This window comes from Calonectris borealis, chromosome 2, assembly GCF_964195595.1.
Source record: "Calonectris borealis chromosome 2, bCalBor7.hap1.2, whole genome shotgun sequence".
NCBI classification, from domain to species: domain Eukaryota; kingdom Metazoa; phylum Chordata; class Aves; order Procellariiformes; family Procellariidae; genus Calonectris; species Calonectris borealis.
The window spans coordinates 159226373-159247580 of NC_134313.1; the positions used below are offsets into that span (position 1 = coordinate 159226373).

Here is a 21208-nt window from a genome sequence, read left to right on the forward strand (position 1 = left end):
ACGTACCAAACCCATCCCCTGAACCCACACTGCACTGGAATCGGGTCTGGAGGAGCTGCCTTGAAAGATCCAGCCGTCTGCTGTTAGTTGGCAACAGGCAGTAACAACAGTTATCCTTCCCCCTCCTCTAAAACACTTTGAGATCCCTAGATGAAAAGGTACTTGAAGTGCAAAGTATTTTTGCTTATAAAGTATTTAAGGCACATCAGTCAGACTTACAGAACTCATTTCAACCAAATGAACAACCTTTGAAAACATTTTATGGACATTATTTCCTCTCCAGCTGAACTTCATCTCTTGAATTTAGTCTTATGTTATGGTCTGATTATTCTCAGAAAGAATTAAATTGGAGAAGGGAAGAAATGAAGGTATTCCCTGGAAATCCTTTTATTTCATTAAAGTCTCTGTTATTGCTTGTGTTGTGTTTGTCCAAACCACTTGTCAAGATTTCATTACCCCAATTTAAAACAGCAGCACTATGTCTAAATGTGGTTATGACTGAAAATGAAGGTACTCTGCAATATTCCCAGAGCACGCTGCTTTTCTGGGCTGAGCTTTGAGAAAATAGTTATAGATAACATACACGTTCATCCATCAAATATCACACTACAAAGCAGTGCTAATGTGCTAAAAGAGAATTTACAGCCCCAAAACATTAGTGAGTCAGATAGAAGTTACCCTTTTTAAGCCAGGAATGACCAGCACTAATCAGTACAGAATTGATCAAATGCTACTGATCATTAAGGACCAAGAGTGAGCCTGGCCCTTTACAAGATTATTTAGCAGCAGCAACTTCTCCAAAAGAAGACTTTCTTGTAAAGAAAGACTTGGTAAGAAATCAGACCCAAAATGCACTGGGCCAACAAGTGACACCACCTGCCGGTTGACATTGCTGGGCACAGACCACATGGGAAAAGGCAGCTTGGGCTTCAAGGGGCTGAGAAAGAAGAGTAGAGCCCAGCTTACTACAAGGCAGGAGTGGAGCATCCACAAAAACTGAAATATTTAAGAACAGATGACAAGCTGTCTGCCCAGAGCTGGCTTTCAGGAGCAGTGGTCTGCATCTTTCCCCTGTGTGACCACTTGTTTGAGATCCACAACAGGGAGGCTTGAGCAAAGCCTGTCACCTTGGGGTGATGGCCATGGGCTGGGCAGAGCTGTGGTGGCCCCGCACCAGCTCCTGGGCAACGCACATGGAAATACCACACTATGAACTTCATCATGATCTAGCTCTGTGCTCTAAGAGGGTCTCATGCCATCACTGTTATCACTGTACGAGATGCTGCACAAGATGTTTTGGAACTCAAAAATTGGGAAAAGAACATTTCAGAGAAATGTTTGGAAAAGCCCATGAATTTAGCTATAGCAGGTGTCCAGTCTGAAATAAAAAGATTGCTGCACATTTTTCAAAATATACTAGATATGCATACCTGGTCTCTGCAGGTCAAGGTTTATATTTCTTTAATAATCACATGCTTCAAGACAAACATTTAACTGAGATTTGACACACACGTACACAAAGTTAAACTACTGCTTGGGATGATGCATATTTCAGTGTTATTATTCATCTCCAGCAACTATGTGTTCTTGGTATCAATCAAAAGCAAAATTCATGACTGCAATTCTACTGTGCCAATGCAGTTCGTCAAGTCTAATTCCCATTCCCCATAATTACTGAACTTGTTATCATTCTTCTCTGTAGGAACACATCATCTGTATTAACCACTTACTAGAACTGTATATATAATTATTCCAGTTATTTGAAATACACTGAAAATGTGTGCCAGCACAAAGGTAACTACTGCGAAATTCTGAACAATATACAGTATCCAGAGCACAGTCAAGTGTTTCATTCCCACCTAGTGACTTAAATATGGAATATGCATACTTCTACTTTTTGTTATAGCTTTTGTTATTGAAATTAGCTGGAGCCTGGTGTTGGTTTCAAAAGGAAACGCTCAAATCCCAGATCACCTGCATTCAGCACTGTCCTCCTACAACAGTAGTTTTGGCCGCAAATCAGAAAGTCACCCCTGCTTAACATGTGGTTAAATAGATGCTTGAACGCTGGTCAACGAAATTGAACAGTTTATGGACTCCTGGTGGCAAAAGCACGGGATTTAGATAAAACTAAGAATTAAAACTCTTGGGGAGCAACAAGGGCCAGCTACACCACAAGGGAAGATGTCCCCTGAGCCAGGGCTGAAGGTGAGGATGGCAGGCAACCATCCCACTGATAAAGGGATCCCACCATCCCTGAGCAAGGAGAGTCAAGCAGCTCTGGTGATGGAAACCAAGGACAGTCACAGCACAGCAATTGCTGGGTAAGTCCATGGTAACGAGATAGGTCCATGGTCAAATCAGGAAGACAAGTCTTTGGGTCGGGTCAAGTAAGGATCAAGGGTGAGGGACTGAGCTTAATGGAACTCCTGACCCAACAGCTGCATCACTTATGGATCAGCTTCTCATAGCTCTTTTTCACACAACTCTTTCTCACAACTTAGCCATTTTCAGAGATACCCCACCTAAAGCTACCTTGGCACCAGACCCAAGCCATCCCAGAGCAGCCAGACCCTGGGGGTGCAGGAAGAGGCTGCCCACCTATTACACAGCCACCAGACGGGGCTCCAGTGGTCACGATCACGGTGTCTGTAAATACAGCTGGGGGGGTGGAAAAGCTACACCCCCTCTTTTGTATAATAGACTAATGTTCAGAAATAAGCATTTAGAGAGGGGCATCCCATGGAGGACATGCACCACATGCCTCCGGCCATCCTCCCTGGGTCCTGCCAGGGCACTCTGATTCCCACCTCCCACTCAGCTGCAAAGCTGAGTGGTTTCAAACAGCATCATCCTTATAAAACAAGAGGTCAAAATATTGCTCACCCTCAGCGCAAATTATTACCTGTCCTCTTCTCTACCTGAAACCAGGAGGGGGAACGGCTCAGTCCTGCCCAGCACAGGCATTTCTAGCACAGACAAGCTGTGTCACCATTTAAACCCCCGTCCGCTCGGTGTCCAGGACAGGCAGGAACGGAGGCTTCATCCTGGAAGGCCACAGAGGTTCATAGATCCCCTCTGGGAACCAGCCACGGCCCCATCTATCGGACTGAAAAGCGTGACTTTCTGAGGGCTGAAAAGCTATTTATAAGTAACTGCTTATGATCTACTAGCTTACATTTTTCTCTTTCTAGGAGCTTTGCATGATTTGCCAGTTAGAAGAGCACAAAATAGGCCTAATGACTGTATTCCAAGTTTTCTAAGGCATTTCTGAGGTCTGTAATCTATAAAGAATATACGATAGCTTAGGTTAATAGCGTAGAGTGGCTGCCACTTAGCCTGGGACTAAGTTGTGATAAACACAGACCCAGCTCACAGAGAAGAAAATAAGTATATGAAGGGCAGAAAAAAGGAAATAATTATAGGTAGATATTTTCCTTTTTTAACCACCTCCCTTATGCTAGGAAAACCATGATTCCTGTACTTCAGAACTGCCATTTTGCTGATTATATATATTTTGCTATAATGGAAAGAGGTGTAAAAATATGAGAGGCCTTTGAATTTAACTTTGTGATTTTGCAAATGTTTCCTAAAGCCCTCCCAGTTACTCCTCATTCGCTGGGAACAACATGCCAACTTAAAACTTGGCATATATACCTACGGAGTGTATATGGGAATTTATCTCCTATGACATTTGCCTTCCACAAGCCACACGCTCGGTGTAAGCTGGGCATAGGCACCTATGGCTGTCATGAGGCCTCTTTTTCGGAGGTGGCTGGAGGGAGCTGAGAGGAACTCTGACAACACAGCACTGGCACAACCCCTCGCCAGCACCTGCTGTCGGCCCAGGCAAGGTCCCAGGTCCCCAGCGCCAGACCAGAGGTGTCCTGATGCTGGGGATGATCTGGGGCACCAGCGAGCGCCCAGCAGAAAGGCACAGGCAGCAGTGCAGGCTATTTCCCCGATTACTCCATTGATTATAATGATTGTTTAAAGCAGGGATCGAAGCGAGCTGCAGGCATGGCAGCGAGGGAGGCGGTGGGACTGCTGGTTACGCTCAGCTGCTGCTTCTCTTGCTGCTGGCTGAATGTTTAGGAGTTACAGAGCAAGAACTTGGCAGAGTAGACAGCATGAGACAAAATTGGTCCATAAGTTTACAGGGCAAGGTTTAATGAACTCTTAGAGCCCGTGGAGGGTACCAGTGCCTTAGGTGCTAAAGATGTTTGTTTATTGCTCCACCAGTTCTCTGTTAGTTAGAGTTTATACATGTTTTGGCCAACTAAAACAAGTTTTTTGAGGATTTTTTGTTGTTGTTGTAATTCAGGAGAAGGTTTTTTATTGGGAGATGGATTGGGTACCAAAGGCAGTACTGGAAATATTACTGTATCTGTATTAAAGAAATCTTCTCATAAAGTGCATGATGCTTTCCACCTACACACTGCTTCTACAAGCACAGTTTGGACTACCCAAATATATCTAAGTGTCAGGTTATTTCCTTTCTGAAGGGAAAAATAACAAATTTTTGGCTAGGTTGAAAAAGATGTTTTGGTTGACTTCAAACTCCTCATTTCATTTGGGGATCTTTTTCCTGCGTAACCAAAAGAATCAAAGATTTTGAAAAACCACATGTTACTTCAAAGCAACACAACTTTTCAGGGGTAAGAAATTACTTGATGCAAACTATGTCGGTCAACCATAACCACAACGTGTAGTTTTGGGTGGCAAAGTATTTCTCAAACAAATATTACCTAAAAAGACAGCAAAGACTTCATGCTGTCCTTGAAATAAATCCTAAATTAGTAACAACAAACACCTTGGAGCTGCTTTCTTCTTTATGCCAGTAGCCTCCCACCTGACAATTAAAAAAAACCCTGAGAAAACCTAAGCAGTCAGGTGCTGCTGTGTGCTTTGTATAACCGTCCTGCCTAGGCAGAGCGTGCGTGCAGGCTGTTTTACCTCTTTGCACATTTATAACTGTAATGGTTCCCATGGTAAAGTGCTTGATCCAAGCCTGTGCCAGCCATAGAGAAAGTCATCAGAGATGTTGGAGTTACCATCTCCTGAAAGAGTTTTGGGGTTGTCCCAGCTGTCTCCAGCTGACCCCAGGTGTCCATCTGAGCAAGGCTTTCCTGGTGGAGGGATCTCACCTCACTCCATTATGAACACATACAGATAATATTTCTTTGAATGAGGCTCTTCCCATGTAAGTCAGGATGGTTTTAGCCAACTGCTTTTTGCTTAGAGCCCAGAAGACAGGGGTACATGGTGGGGGGAGAGCCACTATACATTTCTATACAGTAAGGAGTCTTAACTATGCTGGGAGCTTGTAGAAAACATGTCACTTGAGGGAATTTAAATTTTTAACATAATTTGTTCTCCCTGGACAGAGGACTGCCCTTAGGAAAGCCCTGGGCTAAATAGGACCCCTCTTAGCGAGCCCCGTCCAGCCAGGCGGGGAGAGCCGGTGGTGGGGCCAGCACTGCCCCTGGCCATCACCTGGCAGGTTAAGGCTCCTGCATCTCGGCATCGCAGCCTAGCTGCAGGCACTACCTGTGCATTTCCAGAGGGAACAAGGAGCTCTCCAACAGGTATGACAGGCCATTTTCCAGGTCGGACTGGCACTGCCGCCGTGATCCAGCATCGGTGAGCAGCGACTGAGCCGGGAGCTCCAAGTCTGACACTTCCTCGGATCTGCAGCGTGGCCCCGAGCAATGCAGTGCCTGCTCCAGACCAATGTTAGCTTGATGCAAGTAAGGACCAAGACCCCCGTATCCAAAATAAAACCACATTCTAGAGACTCTGAGAAGAGAGTTGTGTTCCTGATCTATGAGAAACTAAAGGGCGTAGGAGAGCTGGATTAATCACTTTGCCTGATTAGCTAAAACACTTTACTATCTTTAAATATTTAAAAAACAAGCTTAGATTTTTCTTTTCTATGTGATACAGGTTTTCCACTCTGCTTTTTTCCTGCAGTAAGCATCAGCTCCCCTGCACCCGGGTTGATCTGGACCAGGGAGTCACCGTAGCCCCACATTTCACCAGCCCCTGGTCCCACCACCACCTCACACTGCCACCACCTTGTCCCACCAGCAGCAGTGGAGGTGCAGCACAAGGCAAGCACCAGCCCGAAGCCCCCGCCTCGTGGACACAGAGTGTGGGGGACACCCTGGGCTTGATGGCTTTCCATGGGGTTTTTGGGCAGAGCCATCCATTGCATGGTGTAAAATTACAGCCAATTAATTGATAGATGTCATTAATATTTCTGGTAGGAGGCAGTTGTATATTGGCGCTAGCTAGCTGTTTGCATCTACTGTCAGCCAGACATCTAGGGGATGTTTTATTCTCCGGGAAGATTCACATTTGGGCATTCAATCCCATCCCGACTAGCACATTAAGCTGGAAAACATCTCATGCCACAAACCTACATAGTGTAAATCTAGCTCTGAAGAGCAACAGAAGCTGGTGTATAATTAATTAAAATTGTATAAAAATGAGAGATGCAATTATTAAAAAGCAAAAAGATTCTGGGCCTTTAAAACAGCAAAACTCTGCTTATACTATTACCTTTTTCTAACTGTTGTGACAGAAAGGTTAATGGAAGAGGACCAGGTGAGCCAGGGGAAGGGAGGCTCTTTTCTTTCCACTGGCACATCTAAAATCATGCTACATTCATAGTTGGTTTAAGATATTTTGTTGATAGCATTTTTCAAAGCGAATTACCACCACTGCCCTGACAGACCAATTATATTCCCTTACGATGTCCTACAGGCACATGAATTATGAACCAAGAGACTTTTGCCTAACTCCTCAGACAAACGGAACATACGTAATTTTATTTTTTCCCGTATGTGTATCTCGGCGTGCCCTCTGCTGGCATTTATTCCTCACGACACATCGCCGTGTGCTCAGACCTCCCTTGCTGGGAAATACCTGGGGCCAGCAGCTCTGCTCACCCAGCGAGAGTTTTTGATAAATACACGTGATGATACAAAATTTCTGGAAAAAGAAGTAAAATAACCTGTTGGAGCGGGTCCAGAGGAGGACCACGAAAATGTTCAGGGGGGTGGAACACCTCTCCTGTGAAGAAAGGCTGAGAGAGTTGGGGTTGTTCAGCCTGGAGAAGAGAAGGCTTCGAGGAGACCTTATTGCAGCCTTTCAGTACTTAAAGGGGGCTTATAAGAAAGATGGGGACAGACTTTTTAGCAGGGCCTGTGGCAACAGGACAAGGGGGAATGGTTTTAAATTAAAACAGGGTAGATTTAGACTAGGTATAATGAAGAAATTTTTCGCAATGAGGGTGGTGAAACCCTGGCACAGGTTGTCCAGCGAGGTGGTAGATGCCCCATCCCTGGAAACATTCAAGGTCAGGTTGGACGGGGCTCTGAGCAACCTGATCTAGTTGTAGATGTCCCTGCCCACGGCAGGAGGGTTGGACTAGATGACCTTTAAAGGTCCCTTCCAACCCAAACTATTCTATGATTCTATTTTGTATGCGGAGATCAGCATTCCCAAAAGCCTGGCCTTCTCTCGCCAGCATCCCTGCAAATGCCGCTATTGGTCATTTATTATCGGGGCTGGGAATTCCTGGTATTTTGTCTGACTTCCCTCCTTTCCCTGGAGCCTGACGCTGCTGCCAGGGCAGAGGCATCGCTGTGCTGACCGAGGCTTATAGGAGGCTGCAGTTCCCCCATGGGGCTGGAGATGCCCCAGGATGGCTCCAGGGCACTTGGTGGTGGTGAGGAAAGACGGAAACGTGCAGTATTGCAAGATGGGGGGGAAAAAGGCAGAAACCACTGATGCTGAAGGATGAGGCTGCAGAGCTAACAGCTCTTCACCATGGAGAAAGACAATCCCCACTCCGTGCCCCCATGCCCATCCCCTTTAAAGGTCCCTTCCAACCCAAACTATTCTATGATTCTTTAAGGCAGGTGCATTAGCAACTGAGCAGAACTTCGGTAGAGCTGTGAGATGAGGGCACGTCTTGTGTGGATGCTGAAATTTCTCTCCCTAGCCCTAAGGCTCCAGGAAGGGCCGATGGGGTGGCTGGAGGTGGTGGTCCCAAGCGTGCCCACCCAACGGCTTGTCAACAATTTTTTTACACGGGTAGGAGAGATGGTTTAGTGGCCACCAGGCACTGACAAACACCATCTTCTGGCACAAATCAATCATATTTGTTGTCCTGCCATAGCCAGAACGTTTCTTTCATTCTTCGCTGAAGTTTTTACATAGCTTGGTGCTGATTTACCTTTTGAAAATTAGTTAAATTGAAAAAATGGAAAGATAAATACCAAAAATAAGAATTCAGCCTTGCGTATTATTTATTAAATTATGAACCTCTGGGGGCAGTGTCAGAGATTTCCTCATTTAACATCTTTTAAGTGTATGTAGATTCCTGAAGAATTGCTCATTTTTAAAACAATGAGATCTTTCCATCGAAAGGACCAGGGAGCATATGGGCAGGAAACTGCAATCTTTTCCCTGCAGAGTCATTCCCAATGAAGAAGAAAAGACTTGTGTTCTTCCCAAATAAGAAAAAGGATCTGTCTCTGCTCTCAGATACCCTGTGTAAAGCTGATGTTGCCAGTGGACCTATATCAGTATAAAATCAGTGTCACAGAGAAGAGATGGGCTCTCTTACGGGGAAAAATGGTGCGGTCCTGTAGCAGCTCTCTTGGCACGCAGCACATCTTCTGCTCTTGGACAAGAGTTATTCTCAACACATGTGAAGGGCCGATCACTCAGCAAGGACATGACACTGTCCCGGAGCCTACAGCTTTCTGATGGCCAGACCTGATTTGCAAGTCTGGCAATTCACTGGTATCTCATGCACCCAAGAAAAAAAGGACAAGCCTCATCACTTCAAATCCCCGCAGCCCAGGTAGTCAGATCCCCTGGGGCAAGGAGGTTCCTTCCACAGCACCTGGGTGCTAAAAAACCCATGCTCTCATTCATCTCCTAACTGCCCCCCCACAGGTCCCCAGAGAAGGATCCTAACCAGGTCTTCATGGCCCATCGCCACTGGTCCCACCTCCCCAAACCAGAGCTGACCCACATTTGCACCAACTGCTAGAGGTCACCCCCAAGACTGATCTTTCTTTGCTGCACCATGGGAAGCACGGATACCCACAGAGCCTGTATGGGAGGCTCCAGCTCACTCATCCAAACACACAATAAGGGGTTGTCCCTGTCCAAGAGCTTACGACGTAAAAGAAGAAATCTGAAAGCATGAGGGAATATAGGCAGGAGGCAAGCACGGTCAGCAGCAGCGCCTTTGCTACCCTTGGGCTGAGCACTAGGCTATGCTGCCTCTAACCCCAGCTGGGGGCACAACCTACCCACTGTACTTGCAGAGAAACCCCTCCATGATACCCACCAAATATTTTGTATAAATAACTTAGTTTATTGGCAGTTTCTTCAAGTCAAAAATTGCATGTTTGATGGAACTACAGGACTGAAAATCTATGCCTTGATAGGGCTCCACTGAGCCCAGCTGGACTTGCACAATGGCTTGACTTGCAGGATCAAGGTCTGCATCTGCATTTTGACATTGTTTATTTCCAGCAAGGGTTCTGTGACTTGTTGGCAAGACTGCCAGCGTTTAGAGGTCATTTGTTCTGTTGCATCTGGAAAAGAGGAGATAACTTTAAATACTTGTAATCAGCTTATTAACAAAGTGGATCAGAAGTTAGATACCATTTCTCCTATGATTTTATACTTGTAAACTTCAGGAAAACAGGTTAGAGGAAAAATCAAAAGGATAGTAACTAAAGATCAAGATCAAATTAAGCCGGATTGAAATAGCTCTACATGTTACTGAGTATAACACAAGGCTTTGTTGCAAGGTGGAGTGGACGTCCAGATAAATTAATCTTTGGCCTTCAGTATGGGAAAATAAATATAAAGGCTATTGACAGAGCAGCTTGGTTGCGACATCACAGAAGCTGCTTACGAAAAAGCCTCACGTGGACTTGTTCACGTGTTTGGCTTTACCTTTCTCTGTACCCTTAAGTCACTTTGAGAAAGGAAGACACTGAAGGGGGAAAAAAATCCATTTTTTGGTGAGGGGGAGAGGAGAGTGGAAGAGGACATCTCCGTGGTTGTGGCTTTCTAGTGGGAGAGCAGAAATATGTTATATTTCAAAGACAGTTCTAGGTGGTTCAGGGTAAAAACTCAAATGAGCAGACGAGACTCTTGCAAACACTTGACTGCTGAAGGCTCATTCAGGCCAACAGCACTGCATGGAGGGATGGGGTCTGGAAGAACCAGAGCATGTTTGGATACTTAAGATACTTACAGATATATAACATTAAACATAGTGTTTCTAGAGCACTCAGGGTGATGCGCAGCAGTACTGCAAACACAGTTAATATCCTTTTGGGGAGACCTCATCCCCAGTGAGATTACTAGAAGGATGCTCGCCCTTTTGGCAAAGCTTCTTGTAACCAATAACAGAAAACATGGTCTCTTTGGTAAGGACAACATTATCCCAATCTTTCTTAAATTTCAGTTATAAAAAACCTTCTAGGAGTTTGAGGAAGTGGGTCTTTTTTTCAAGACTTAACCTGATTTCTCAACTTGTGAAAACACCAGTCAGGATCTGCCTGAACTGAGACGCGCCCACAGCCTCAGCTGAGTCCTCCTCAAATGCTCGGGTGCTCCTGCCCCCGGGTATCACTGCGCCGACTCACACCAGCTCCTGCAAAAGAAAATTGGCAAAAATATGATGTCACCCTCCCTGTCCCACAGCCCGTTCCTCCTCCTCTCACAGATGCTGACTTTCTTCAGTTTTTTCATCCTCTAACTCCTTCGCCCACCTTAGTGACTCAAGCCCATCACCTTCACACCCTCTCACCCTCTCCTGCGCTTTTCGTTCCAGAGCTGACACTCTCTCCCTTGGGGTCCTTGTCCCAGACCCCTGCGCAGCCACCCGCTGCCACCAGCCCCGGCCCTGCCGCTCCCGCAGAGCTCCTGGGGGACACCGGACACGGTCCCCCTGCAGCACCGCAGGGCCACATCGCCCGTCTCCTGCTGGGCGACCTCATTTGCAAACACCAGCTGAGCTCGTATACTGATGGCTCACAAACCCATCTCTTTCCAGACCTTTTCCTTCTACCCAAATTCTGGGTCCCCCCACAGATAAACACTCAGCTGATGCTTCTCTCCAAGCTCTGCCTTGGCTCCTAGTCCCTATCTTCAGCTCAGAGCCCCTTCTGGGCTCTCTCGTTCAGGCCTAAAATTTCTGGAGTTTTTTGTTTGTGGTTTTTTGTTTGTTTGTTTTGGGTTTGGATCTTGTTTGGTCGGTGGTTTTTTTTTTCACCATCCATGAAGGCCGAACCTTTCCCTGTTCAGCCAAACCAAAACGCCCAGCCTGACCAGCCCTTGGCAATTACAGACGCTCGTTACACTCCAAACAAGCACTTTTGTACAGCGCCTCGTGCTGCCAATACCCTTTGCAAATCCCTCATTATTTTCCTCCGCCTTCTCCCATCCCTGCGGCTCCCGCCCAGCCTGGCACAGCGCAAAGAGCTGGTGTGAAGAGGTGGAAGGGGAAAGAGGGAACGTGCTAAGTCTTGAGGAGCCTGAAAAAAACATGAAGGAGCCTCCCCTGACACCCATGTGCATCTGTGAGCACCCGTTCGCTGTCCAGTGGCTTCAGCTGTGGAGCGGGAGCAGCCCTTGTCGTGCTGCGCTTGCGGGACGTCTCAGCCAGTACTCCCTCGCTGGCTTTATGCATGGTTAAGGCTTCTATACATTACGATAACAATGATGATGTTGGGCTAAATAACCCTAATTTTCTGTACATCATTCTCCAGAATTACCTCTACCTACTTGCCTGTATTCCCAGCAGAGCAAAACTTAAGGGCTTTGGATGGTCCTGCCTGGTGATATTCATATTTTTCTTGTGAGTGCTGGCTTTATGTGGACCACGCTAACCTCTGCAGAGATATGGCTCTAACTAGCTCTTGGTTTTAAACTTTCCCTTAATGCACTGTTCATAGTTGATCTGTTTACAGCTGCTTCTTTTACTACCTCGCCAGTATATTTTTCAAAAGAAAATACTTTTTTGACAAAATAAGTAAAATCATTAAAAATACTACTGAAAACACACACCTGCATGAACATAAGAGAGATGCAGCAGTTGAGCAAGAAAAGGAGAAGAAAAAATTCAGGGTTTAAAAGGTAGATATAGGGGCGCTTTCCAGCCTAGTTATTCTCTAACTGCAAAATCAGACTTTGCTGCAAGGGCTGCCATGAAGCCCTAAGCACTAGGCACACAGCACCAAGGTTTTCATGTGGACAAATAACGTCCCAGTATTGAGAGTTGGACTCGATAATCCTTACAGGTCCCTTCCAACACGAGATATTCTATGATTCTATGATTGAATAGGAAAGAGACTGCGTAAATCCTTGAAGGCATTCTTAAAAATGCCTCTCCCCAAAAAGAGAACTTCTGGTCAACAGAAGTCCTGGGGAGGGACAGTGCACCACCAGCTCTGCAGACAGCTTCCCCGAGCCCCATTTCTTCCACCAGCCTACTGTAAAAACAGGCTCTTCCCCCCTGATTTCTGCCACCTGGCTCTACTTGGCCTGAGCTATTGTCGAAGGCAAAGCCCTTCACTTTATCTCCATGTGGCTCCATCTCTTGCTGGCACAAAAAGTTACAACCAAGTTTCATTTTATGCCATTCCAGATACAGTCATTGACATTCAAGGTCAAGACCCTGTGCCTGCACCAAGGTAAATAAATGCTGTGCACTTGCTCACTTCAAGGAAGTTGTATTTTCTGGTCAAAACCCATTTGGAGACAGAAGTCTGTACCTCCTCTCTATCACTGCCTGCTTTTAGACACAAATGATCCCCCTTGGTAGCTCATCTGCAGATGGACATCCAGTAGTGTCCTCAGGTTAAGCACAGGAGAGATCTAACTGTAACGCTGCGGTTTCACAGAAATACAGCATCTGTTTGAATGGATATATAAATACATACATACATTCAGGTTTGATTTCCTCAGTTTTGCTCATAATGGGAGAACTGCAGGGGATTTTACTTATTTATATAGATAGATAGATATAGATATAGATAAAGAAATGTATCTTCAGCTAAACCTTCCGTTTCCTTTGTCATGGAAAACTTATGCTATGACTTCTGCACGGGTAAAAAGATTTTTGCAAGAGAAGCAACGAGCATCTGAAAGAAAGCGTTTATTCACTGATCAGTAAGTAGTTGTATCTGGAACTGATGCAATGCAACTTCAGTTTTCCAACAGTAAACTCCTAGTAGCCTTATATAATTTGGTTGGGAAAATCATCTCTGGTTTTCTTATATTTCAGTAAACCATGCATCTGTGTCCAAGAACTTTTCAGTACATTAATTCAGCAGCAACATAAAACATATGCAAAATTAGGGTATAGTTTTCAAAAACAGGCACCTAAAATGAAGTTTCTAGATCCATATTTAGGCCCATGAATCTGATTTTCCAAACTACTAACCACCCGCCAGACTGCACAGAACGCTGACGGGAGCTCAGCACTTCTGAAGTTTGCACGACTCAACGACAGCATCCAACTTTTTGCCAGCCTTCTGGCAGAGACAGTTTTCACAAGCTTCATAAAACGTGAAAGGCCAAAACAACATGTCCTGCAATTATTCACACTGAAAACCAATCTTAATTAATAATGATATCATCACTACTCCCTCTACCCTTAAACTGCCGCTGAAAAGTTTTGCTTTTCCTTCATTTCTCTCCCTTTTCCCTAATACTTTAATCCTGTAGTTCAAGTTTTTATCATACCATCAACCTGATTTCAGTGGTGTTTGTTGTGTACTGCGTCAGATTTTACGCTTTCTTATTGTTAGGATTACTCACCCTACTATACGCTCAGCAATTACAGCCTCAGAGGACACACATTGTTCCACCAAAACACTCAGGTTCAGTTTTGCGTCTGTACAAGGCTGATCTCGGTGACACAGCAAAGATTTAGATAAGGTTTAAAAAGCTAACAAGAAAATTAAAATCAGATTTCTGCCTTTATCCAAATTAAGCACTTAGAGGAAAAAAATAGTCATTAAAAGTATTAAATGAAGCTAAACCCACATAAGTTTAGAACATTAACTTGATGAAGTTAGCCAGTTATTTGTTCTCCTTTCCATCAGGTAATGGTTTGGATGAAGGCACAAAATGCCACCTTCGTGTGAGACTGGTACTGTCTGTATTCTTAGGTGTGTATTTTGACCAAATGCCGTTGGGGCCAGCTGGAGTCAGGAGTTTGATCGCTGAAGCCAAAAATAATCTTTTTACTTACTTGGATTTGTGAGGGAGGGCATCCAATTTTGACATCTCAACAAAGTGAAGATTTGAAGGAAAGGCCAGTTTCCCAGAACTAAGACCCTACTGAAAATACAGCAGTATCTCCCTGATATATACTCAGATGCCTCTATTTTGGCTTAGCTAAAGAGATTCCCTAGCCGATTCAGACTAAATTGAATTAAACAGTGTTAAGGCAAGTGTTCAGAGCATTTTGCTCTGAAGTCATGCTCGAGCTTAAATGCTGAGCCTTTCTTTCTAGGCTGGCCACATATTCTCGAAGGGATCGTGTAAAACAGCATCTCCTTCTTCCAGATCAATTGTTCACTCGAGAGATTTCCAGTCCAGGAGTGACTCCTAATAAGCCACATGCCCTGCTGTCATACCTGGAGCTTGTAGGATGGAGTTTGTTTCTACGTAACATTTGTAATCCTCTACTAAGATTACAAATCCTAGGAGCGAATGCATCAGCTACTTGAGAGATCTCCGCACCATTACAATACTTGAAATAGAGGTTGAATATATACAATTAGAATTGGGCCTATATAAGCAAGCAAGTTTTCCCCCAAACCAAAGGTATTGAAATCAACAGTCTACTTTTAAAAAAGGCAAAGGAGATGTTGAACTTCCTGCAGTTTCCGTACCAGGCTCTGGACGTAAGCATATCCCGATATCCCCGTTTCCCAGCAAGCTCAGTCCCTGCTGCTCCTCCCTCTGCAGGCTGTCGCTGCCCTGTGCCTCTCTCTCCTTTCCCTTCTCCTCATCGTCAGGGGCACCCACAAGGCTCCAGCTTCCCAGCACAGCTTATCCCCAGCTGACCAGTAAGTTTCATCTTTTGGACACGCACCTCCTCCTAACCACTCCGCTCTCTCCTTCTACCAGGCTCCCTAAGCTGTCCCGGTTTTATCCCAATTTTTCATTCCCCTTCATTTTTCTTCCTTTGTGTTCCTCATCTGCAGTCCAAACACTTTCATCACAAATTTGCCTCTCTAGGTTCCTCATATTATCTTATTTCCTTCTCAAATCAGATCTCCAAAGCTGGGTCACCACTCCTGCTTACACCACAGACTCCTCTCCCTTAGTCTGGACCCCTTCTCAATAACTCTTCTGGCATTTGCAATCACTGTCTACTCCTTTCTGATGTCTCAAGTCACCTACAGCATCACCACAAATCTAGTTTCTCTCATCAGTTAAGGTGCACAGACTCGATTCAGACTTCAGTAACCCCAGACCATTAATGCATAGAACTTCACTATTAAAAATCTGCAACTGATCAACAAAAACAAAAAAAAAAATCATGAAGATGACAAAATGCACATTCACATCAAAGTCAGCTCCAAACATCAAGCCTCTGCTCTCAGCACAGGACTGCTAGACCGTCTCATTTCACAGACCTGCTCACAAGGGTTTCTTTTCATTGGCGTTGTGCTCCAAAATAAATACATAACTAAATTTGTTCTACCCTGGGTAGAGGAGAAAGATGACAGATACAAGTGGGAGAGGGGAACCACACAAAATTAGTATTAAACTCTAGAGCAAGTACCAAGCATGGCAAGTTTTGGTGGAAGCAGGTGGAACTGTGCAGTTATCAGCAGCTGGAAACGGGGCCTCAAGCAGCATCAGGCAACACGATTAATTAGCAGTGCTGTCATTCCAGTGTGCAGCAGGCACCAGCCAGACTGAAAAACAGTTTCCATTTTCAAAATAGTTCAAGCCAGAACATTTTTTTCCTACTTTTTAGCTCCCTTCTCTTGTACATGCCATCACGGACACTTTGCACCATTTCCATGTAGCAGAAAGTCTGAATGATTAAATTCTACGTTGAGCACTGAACCACCACCCCTCGAAACATCCAAAAATTATACAAGGAACTTCAGCTGCTAATTCAGGCACTTGGGTCAGATGCTGCAGATGCTCCCCAGCCTCACCTCTTCACTACTGAGAAATGGCACGTCCTGGTACTAATGAATATTCTCACGCGGAGGACACCGACAGGTAGTATCCACAGCACATCTGCAGAAACTACACTTCTCCAGTGTGACGCCTCTCCAGTCACTGGTACGTTTTGACCAGGATTTACAGTCTGAATTAAATGGGATTTCCTCTGTAAGCTCCTGCAAATTACTTATGTTCTGAAAACTATGACCTGTGGGAATTAGAAGAGGTAACAACACTACTTAAAAATAAAATATCACAAGGCTGAATAATATTTCAGTGACATACTTTGGTCTCAATGGAGCATTAAATAAAATTTCTACACCAGTCTAAAGAGCACACCATGATGCATGACAGAGTGCAGCTCTCCTTCAGGTTAGAACACAGACATCCTACTGAAACCACTTATTTGTGCACACTATTTACTCACAGGTTTAAAAAAAAAACCAACCACCACCATCTAGGCTTCAACACATACTCATCTTCAAACCCCCTCCCCCCAAGTATGAACAGAAATGGCCTTTGTAAAGGGTATGTAACTTAGGTCATTAGAAGATTTAAGAAGCTTACAAGCATCACAAGTTTAAATCAGTTGCAATAAGCCCCGACTTGATTTAAATCCCTCAATTAAAATCGACTAAAAACCAGGGTTTGGCATTCTATCTCAATCCAGCCCTCACAACAGTTGTGCCACCTTATAAGTTGGCTCTTTTATTTCTGGTCCATATCACCAGCGACACTGATTAATAATAGTTTTCCAGAGCACTAGCTCTCGAGTGTTCGAAACGTGGCGATAAGGGATCCTAAAGCACTTTGAAGGAAAACACAGTATGCACACAGCAGTGCTCCGTACTCAGGTACTGGCTAGGCAGCACTCTGCCTACACATCCGAAACCCGACGGCATGGCTTACTACGACACTGAGCTTTTTGGGATTTATTTCAACATTGCAAAGCTTTATCTTTTGAATAATATGGATGCAACAAGCAACCAACCTTCATTAACCTACAGAAAAACTGATGGTGGCGTTCCCCCATCAGGGAAGTTCTGCAATACTTTCGCTGTATTCTAAACATATAAAATCTGGTTTAGACTTCATTTAAAATACCAATTTATAGAGCACTGTGAAAAGTCACATAGAGACTTCTGTATAATCTGCATAACAAAATGCAATTACAAAATTTTTCATGCAAAACTGGAGAAGACAGTATAAATGCAGGTCTGAGCAGCTTTTCAGCCTATATACTTTACTGGCAGCATGACTGATTGCACTACAGAAGTCCTACCTTCAGGGACAGACTTGGTCTTCTTCCAGAAGAACTGTGCCCATCGCTGCTTTGGAAATGAACTTTTTGAGTAGAAGAGAGCGGAAAGTGGATAGGAAGATCCTTTGACTACTAACAAAGTGAAAGACTAAGATTAATAACAACCTTAATGCAATACAGAAGAACAGCCACTTGCAAAAAAAAAAAAATTGTTGAATGTTTTAATGCATTTTGAATCATAATGAAGAAAAACATTTTACATCTAAAAACAAATTAGCAGAATAAAAAGTGGTTCCACATAACTTATAAATTCTTTTTTCAAAAAGGTGGTTTTCACAGATTTAGGCAACAAATAAGATGTTTCATTCCAGATCTTTCCGATTGTAAAGTATATACAAACTTTGTGAAAACTGATGTGCATTGCTTGAGACAAAGACATAAAAGCTTGATTTTGCCCAGTGATGACTTCTCTGTGAAATTCTGCACAATACTGAAACCATAACTGCAACTCTCCTCCATTTTATGAAATGCTGGACATTGTTCAGTGCTGAAAAACACTCTTTAGAACATTCAAAGCCATGAAATGTTTTCTGCATATTTAGTCACTGTATTATTCACTACCACTGCTCACGTGTGATTTGCTTCAAGGGGAATGGCAGCCTTGACTTACCCTTCGGAACAGTATATAAAATTAAGCTAAGTGATAGTTAAGTGTTTAGCTGATTAAGTATTAGCCTGCTCATAAGAACATGGCTCTAGCACCTTGTTTGGTTGATTTTTTTCAAAGTGAAAGCATGTAATCATTCCATTCCTGGTGCCAGAGGATGGTCCCTCTGGTGATATAAAAAGTTTGCAGCAATGATGATTAAACTGCATAGAGTCTAGTGATCCTGTATTACATATGTATTATAGAAGCTTTAACAGACAATTTAATTTAGCAGGACCAAAACCAGTGACCCTCTCCCCCACTTCAGGTAATGAAAGGAAAGCCATTGCTCAAGATACTACATGCAGGCCGTGCTGGAGAAACTGCTTCTACCGGCTGGAGAGACATTTTTCTCTTTTTTTAAGCAGCATCAACCTGTGTCAAGTTCTCTCCATTGCCAACTAAAAGAAAAAGTGAGTCTTTTTTTCCTAAAGAATAAAACCTGCAACCCAACATCAAATGGCTTTACCCAGGAGTTAAAAACCCAGAAAAAAAAAAAAGAAAATAAACTTTGACACCATCCTTTAAGCCTTGTTATCAGAAGACTTAAAACTCTGCAGCTGCTTTCTCCAACCTCACTATGGTATTTTAAGATTACTTCAGTACAATTCTGTATATATCTTGTATCTATTAAAAAAAAAAAAAAGAAAAAGAACCACCAGAAAAAAACAAGCTATCAAGCTGCTACAACGACCTGTATTATAAAGACACTACGTACATTCTCCATTAAATATCTTGAGCTTCCTCAATATTATGCTCCAAAACCATTTCTAGGACCCCAGTTTCCCTGTAATTACTTAAGGATGCATTCACGATCCCATCCCATTGCACTCCAATGCCATTATATGTTAGTTAACAGGAGAACCAGTTAACACATCTGCCTCAAAGTCATTATAAGCAGTGCTGTAGAGGACATGAGCACAGCTATCGCTTCACATACTCATGAGATAAAAAGTTCCTAATACTTATCTTATGCCAACCCACCATAAACTCCATGATTCCCGCTGTAAGAGTGCACACTTGGCTTACCCTCACCCTTCATCTTATACTGTGATATGTCAGACAGTTAGGGGCAGTATCTCCCTTTAGCTAAAAAGAAGTGTCTGTCTGAAGCAGCCTTTTTGTTCTTTCGAAGACATCAGCTGCCACCTGCGTTTACTTGTATAATCAGCAGCTGTGGTATAACACCCCACTGCCAGTGCAAAAAAGGCTAAGCACAGTGAGGAGCAAAACCAGAGTAAGATCATTTGGGAGAAAGAAGGGACACCTATGTTAATTACCCCCTTTTGGAACAGAATAGGGACTGCAGCAGCCCTTGCCATGGCTGAGAACAGAAAGGTGACAAATGATGTTTACTTATCATATTGCTCCATTAGCTTTAAGTGTTCATTATCTTAAGGATCACATTTAGTATGATTGTCTTTCCTCTCATGTCAGAGACAGTACTTCAGCCAGAGACCAAAAGTGCTTTCTTCTAGGCTACAGAGAGATTCAATGCATCTTGACCAACATTCATTTTTGAGGTAGTACTCATTTACTTTGTATTGCTGGCTCAAAATAAAAATATGGGAAGTGAACACAATTAAAAGTATGCTCACTGTAGGTATATTTGGGAAAAAAAAAAAACAACCCCCAAAAAACCTATTTCCTTTCTGGGCAGATCACCAAAAACAAGCAATCCTTCTTACAAAGGTCAGCTCACATTCACTGGTAAAGTCAAACTTTCATAAATGGTTTATAACAATAGCTATAAACTAAAGTGCTTCAAAATTTGCTTAACTAGATTTCAGTGATTAGAATCATAATATTCTGGATTTTTGCTAGTATGAAATGCCATGAGATTTTAGAATCACTTTATATAAGAAGGGCAGAATGGATATTTTTCTTTTTCAAAAGAAAAGTACAAAAGCATTCCAAATAAACCTGGCAGTCTACACTCACTACAAGTTTCTTGCATTTGCCTTCTCAAATCTACTATTTCTCCAGTAACTGGAATAAAAATGGAGTTGAAGTTGCACTATACTGCAGCACTAAAAAAAGTATTCCAAATCAGATGCAAACAGGAAAATGTTTACAATCATACAATTAGTGAAATTCACACTTCATTTCAAAGTTTTAGCCCTGCAGATTCTTTTTAACACAAGGCAGATATGTAGAGTCATGGAAAAACGTAACAGACTGCTATACACTCTCTACATTAATTACATAAGTTTCACATTTATGTCACAACTGTAATGCCCTACTGTGTATCTATTAAATGCTAAATAACTTATGAACATTTATGTGCTCTATGCAACAGTGAACATATTGACCAGTGAATGCCAAATATAAAAGTTCATACACAAGACAAACTAATTTAAAAAAAAAATCACATTTTCTGTACAATTCATGCAAACTGTGCACAATGTGGTAACAAGAACAACATTTGCTAAAGTCTCCATTTCAGGAGGAGCTTTTAGAGAGACAGCAGACCAGTGTTCAGAAAAGTCTGCGGAAGTATATAAGTCCATGGCAACATAAAATGCAAAAATTCTTCCAGCATTTCATTTTTCTTGTAACAAAGCAGGGATGTTGATGTTCCAACCAATAGCCTGACGATCAAATCCACATGTGAAGAGGTTACATATTGGATGGTCCTCACTCCATGCTGAGCAGCATACCATTCTTCTGTGGCCCTGTGACAGTTTGGGAGACAGCAGTATTACTTGCAATGTATCTTGAAAGCTTCTATGTCAACAAGTTAGTGCAACTCAAAATGCAAACTTGCTAGTGTTTTTACAAACAGTACTTGAGAGCCCTAAAGGTCATTGTTACTTTCATCTGCAAGGTAAAAATCTTTGTAACTATGAGACTCCTTAATACCAGCACCAGATCCACAATGACAGAAGCATACAAACAGGTGCATCAAAACTTTTGAGTTTTCCAAGGTATGTTTCCTATCTAATTACATTTTATTTACAAAAGCAAATTGCATTTTGATTTTAGCATTTTTATTTATA

General features: G+C 43.2%; 1 protein-coding gene across 2 annotated transcripts in view; it reads right to left on the reverse strand.

Moving 5' to 3' along the window:
* Positions 1-17710: 17710 nt before the first annotated feature.
* Positions 17711-21208, reverse strand: part of WDR37 (WD repeat domain 37) — a 48917-nt gene continuing 45419 nt past the window's right edge. For both annotated transcript variants that reach the window (XM_075144108.1, XM_075144107.1), the window contains one exon: positions 17711-20884. In XM_075144108.1, coding sequence (XP_075000209.1) covers positions 20753-20884 — 132 coding nt within the window. In that variant the 3' untranslated portion in view covers positions 17711-20752. The remainder of the gene's footprint in view (positions 20885-21208) is intronic.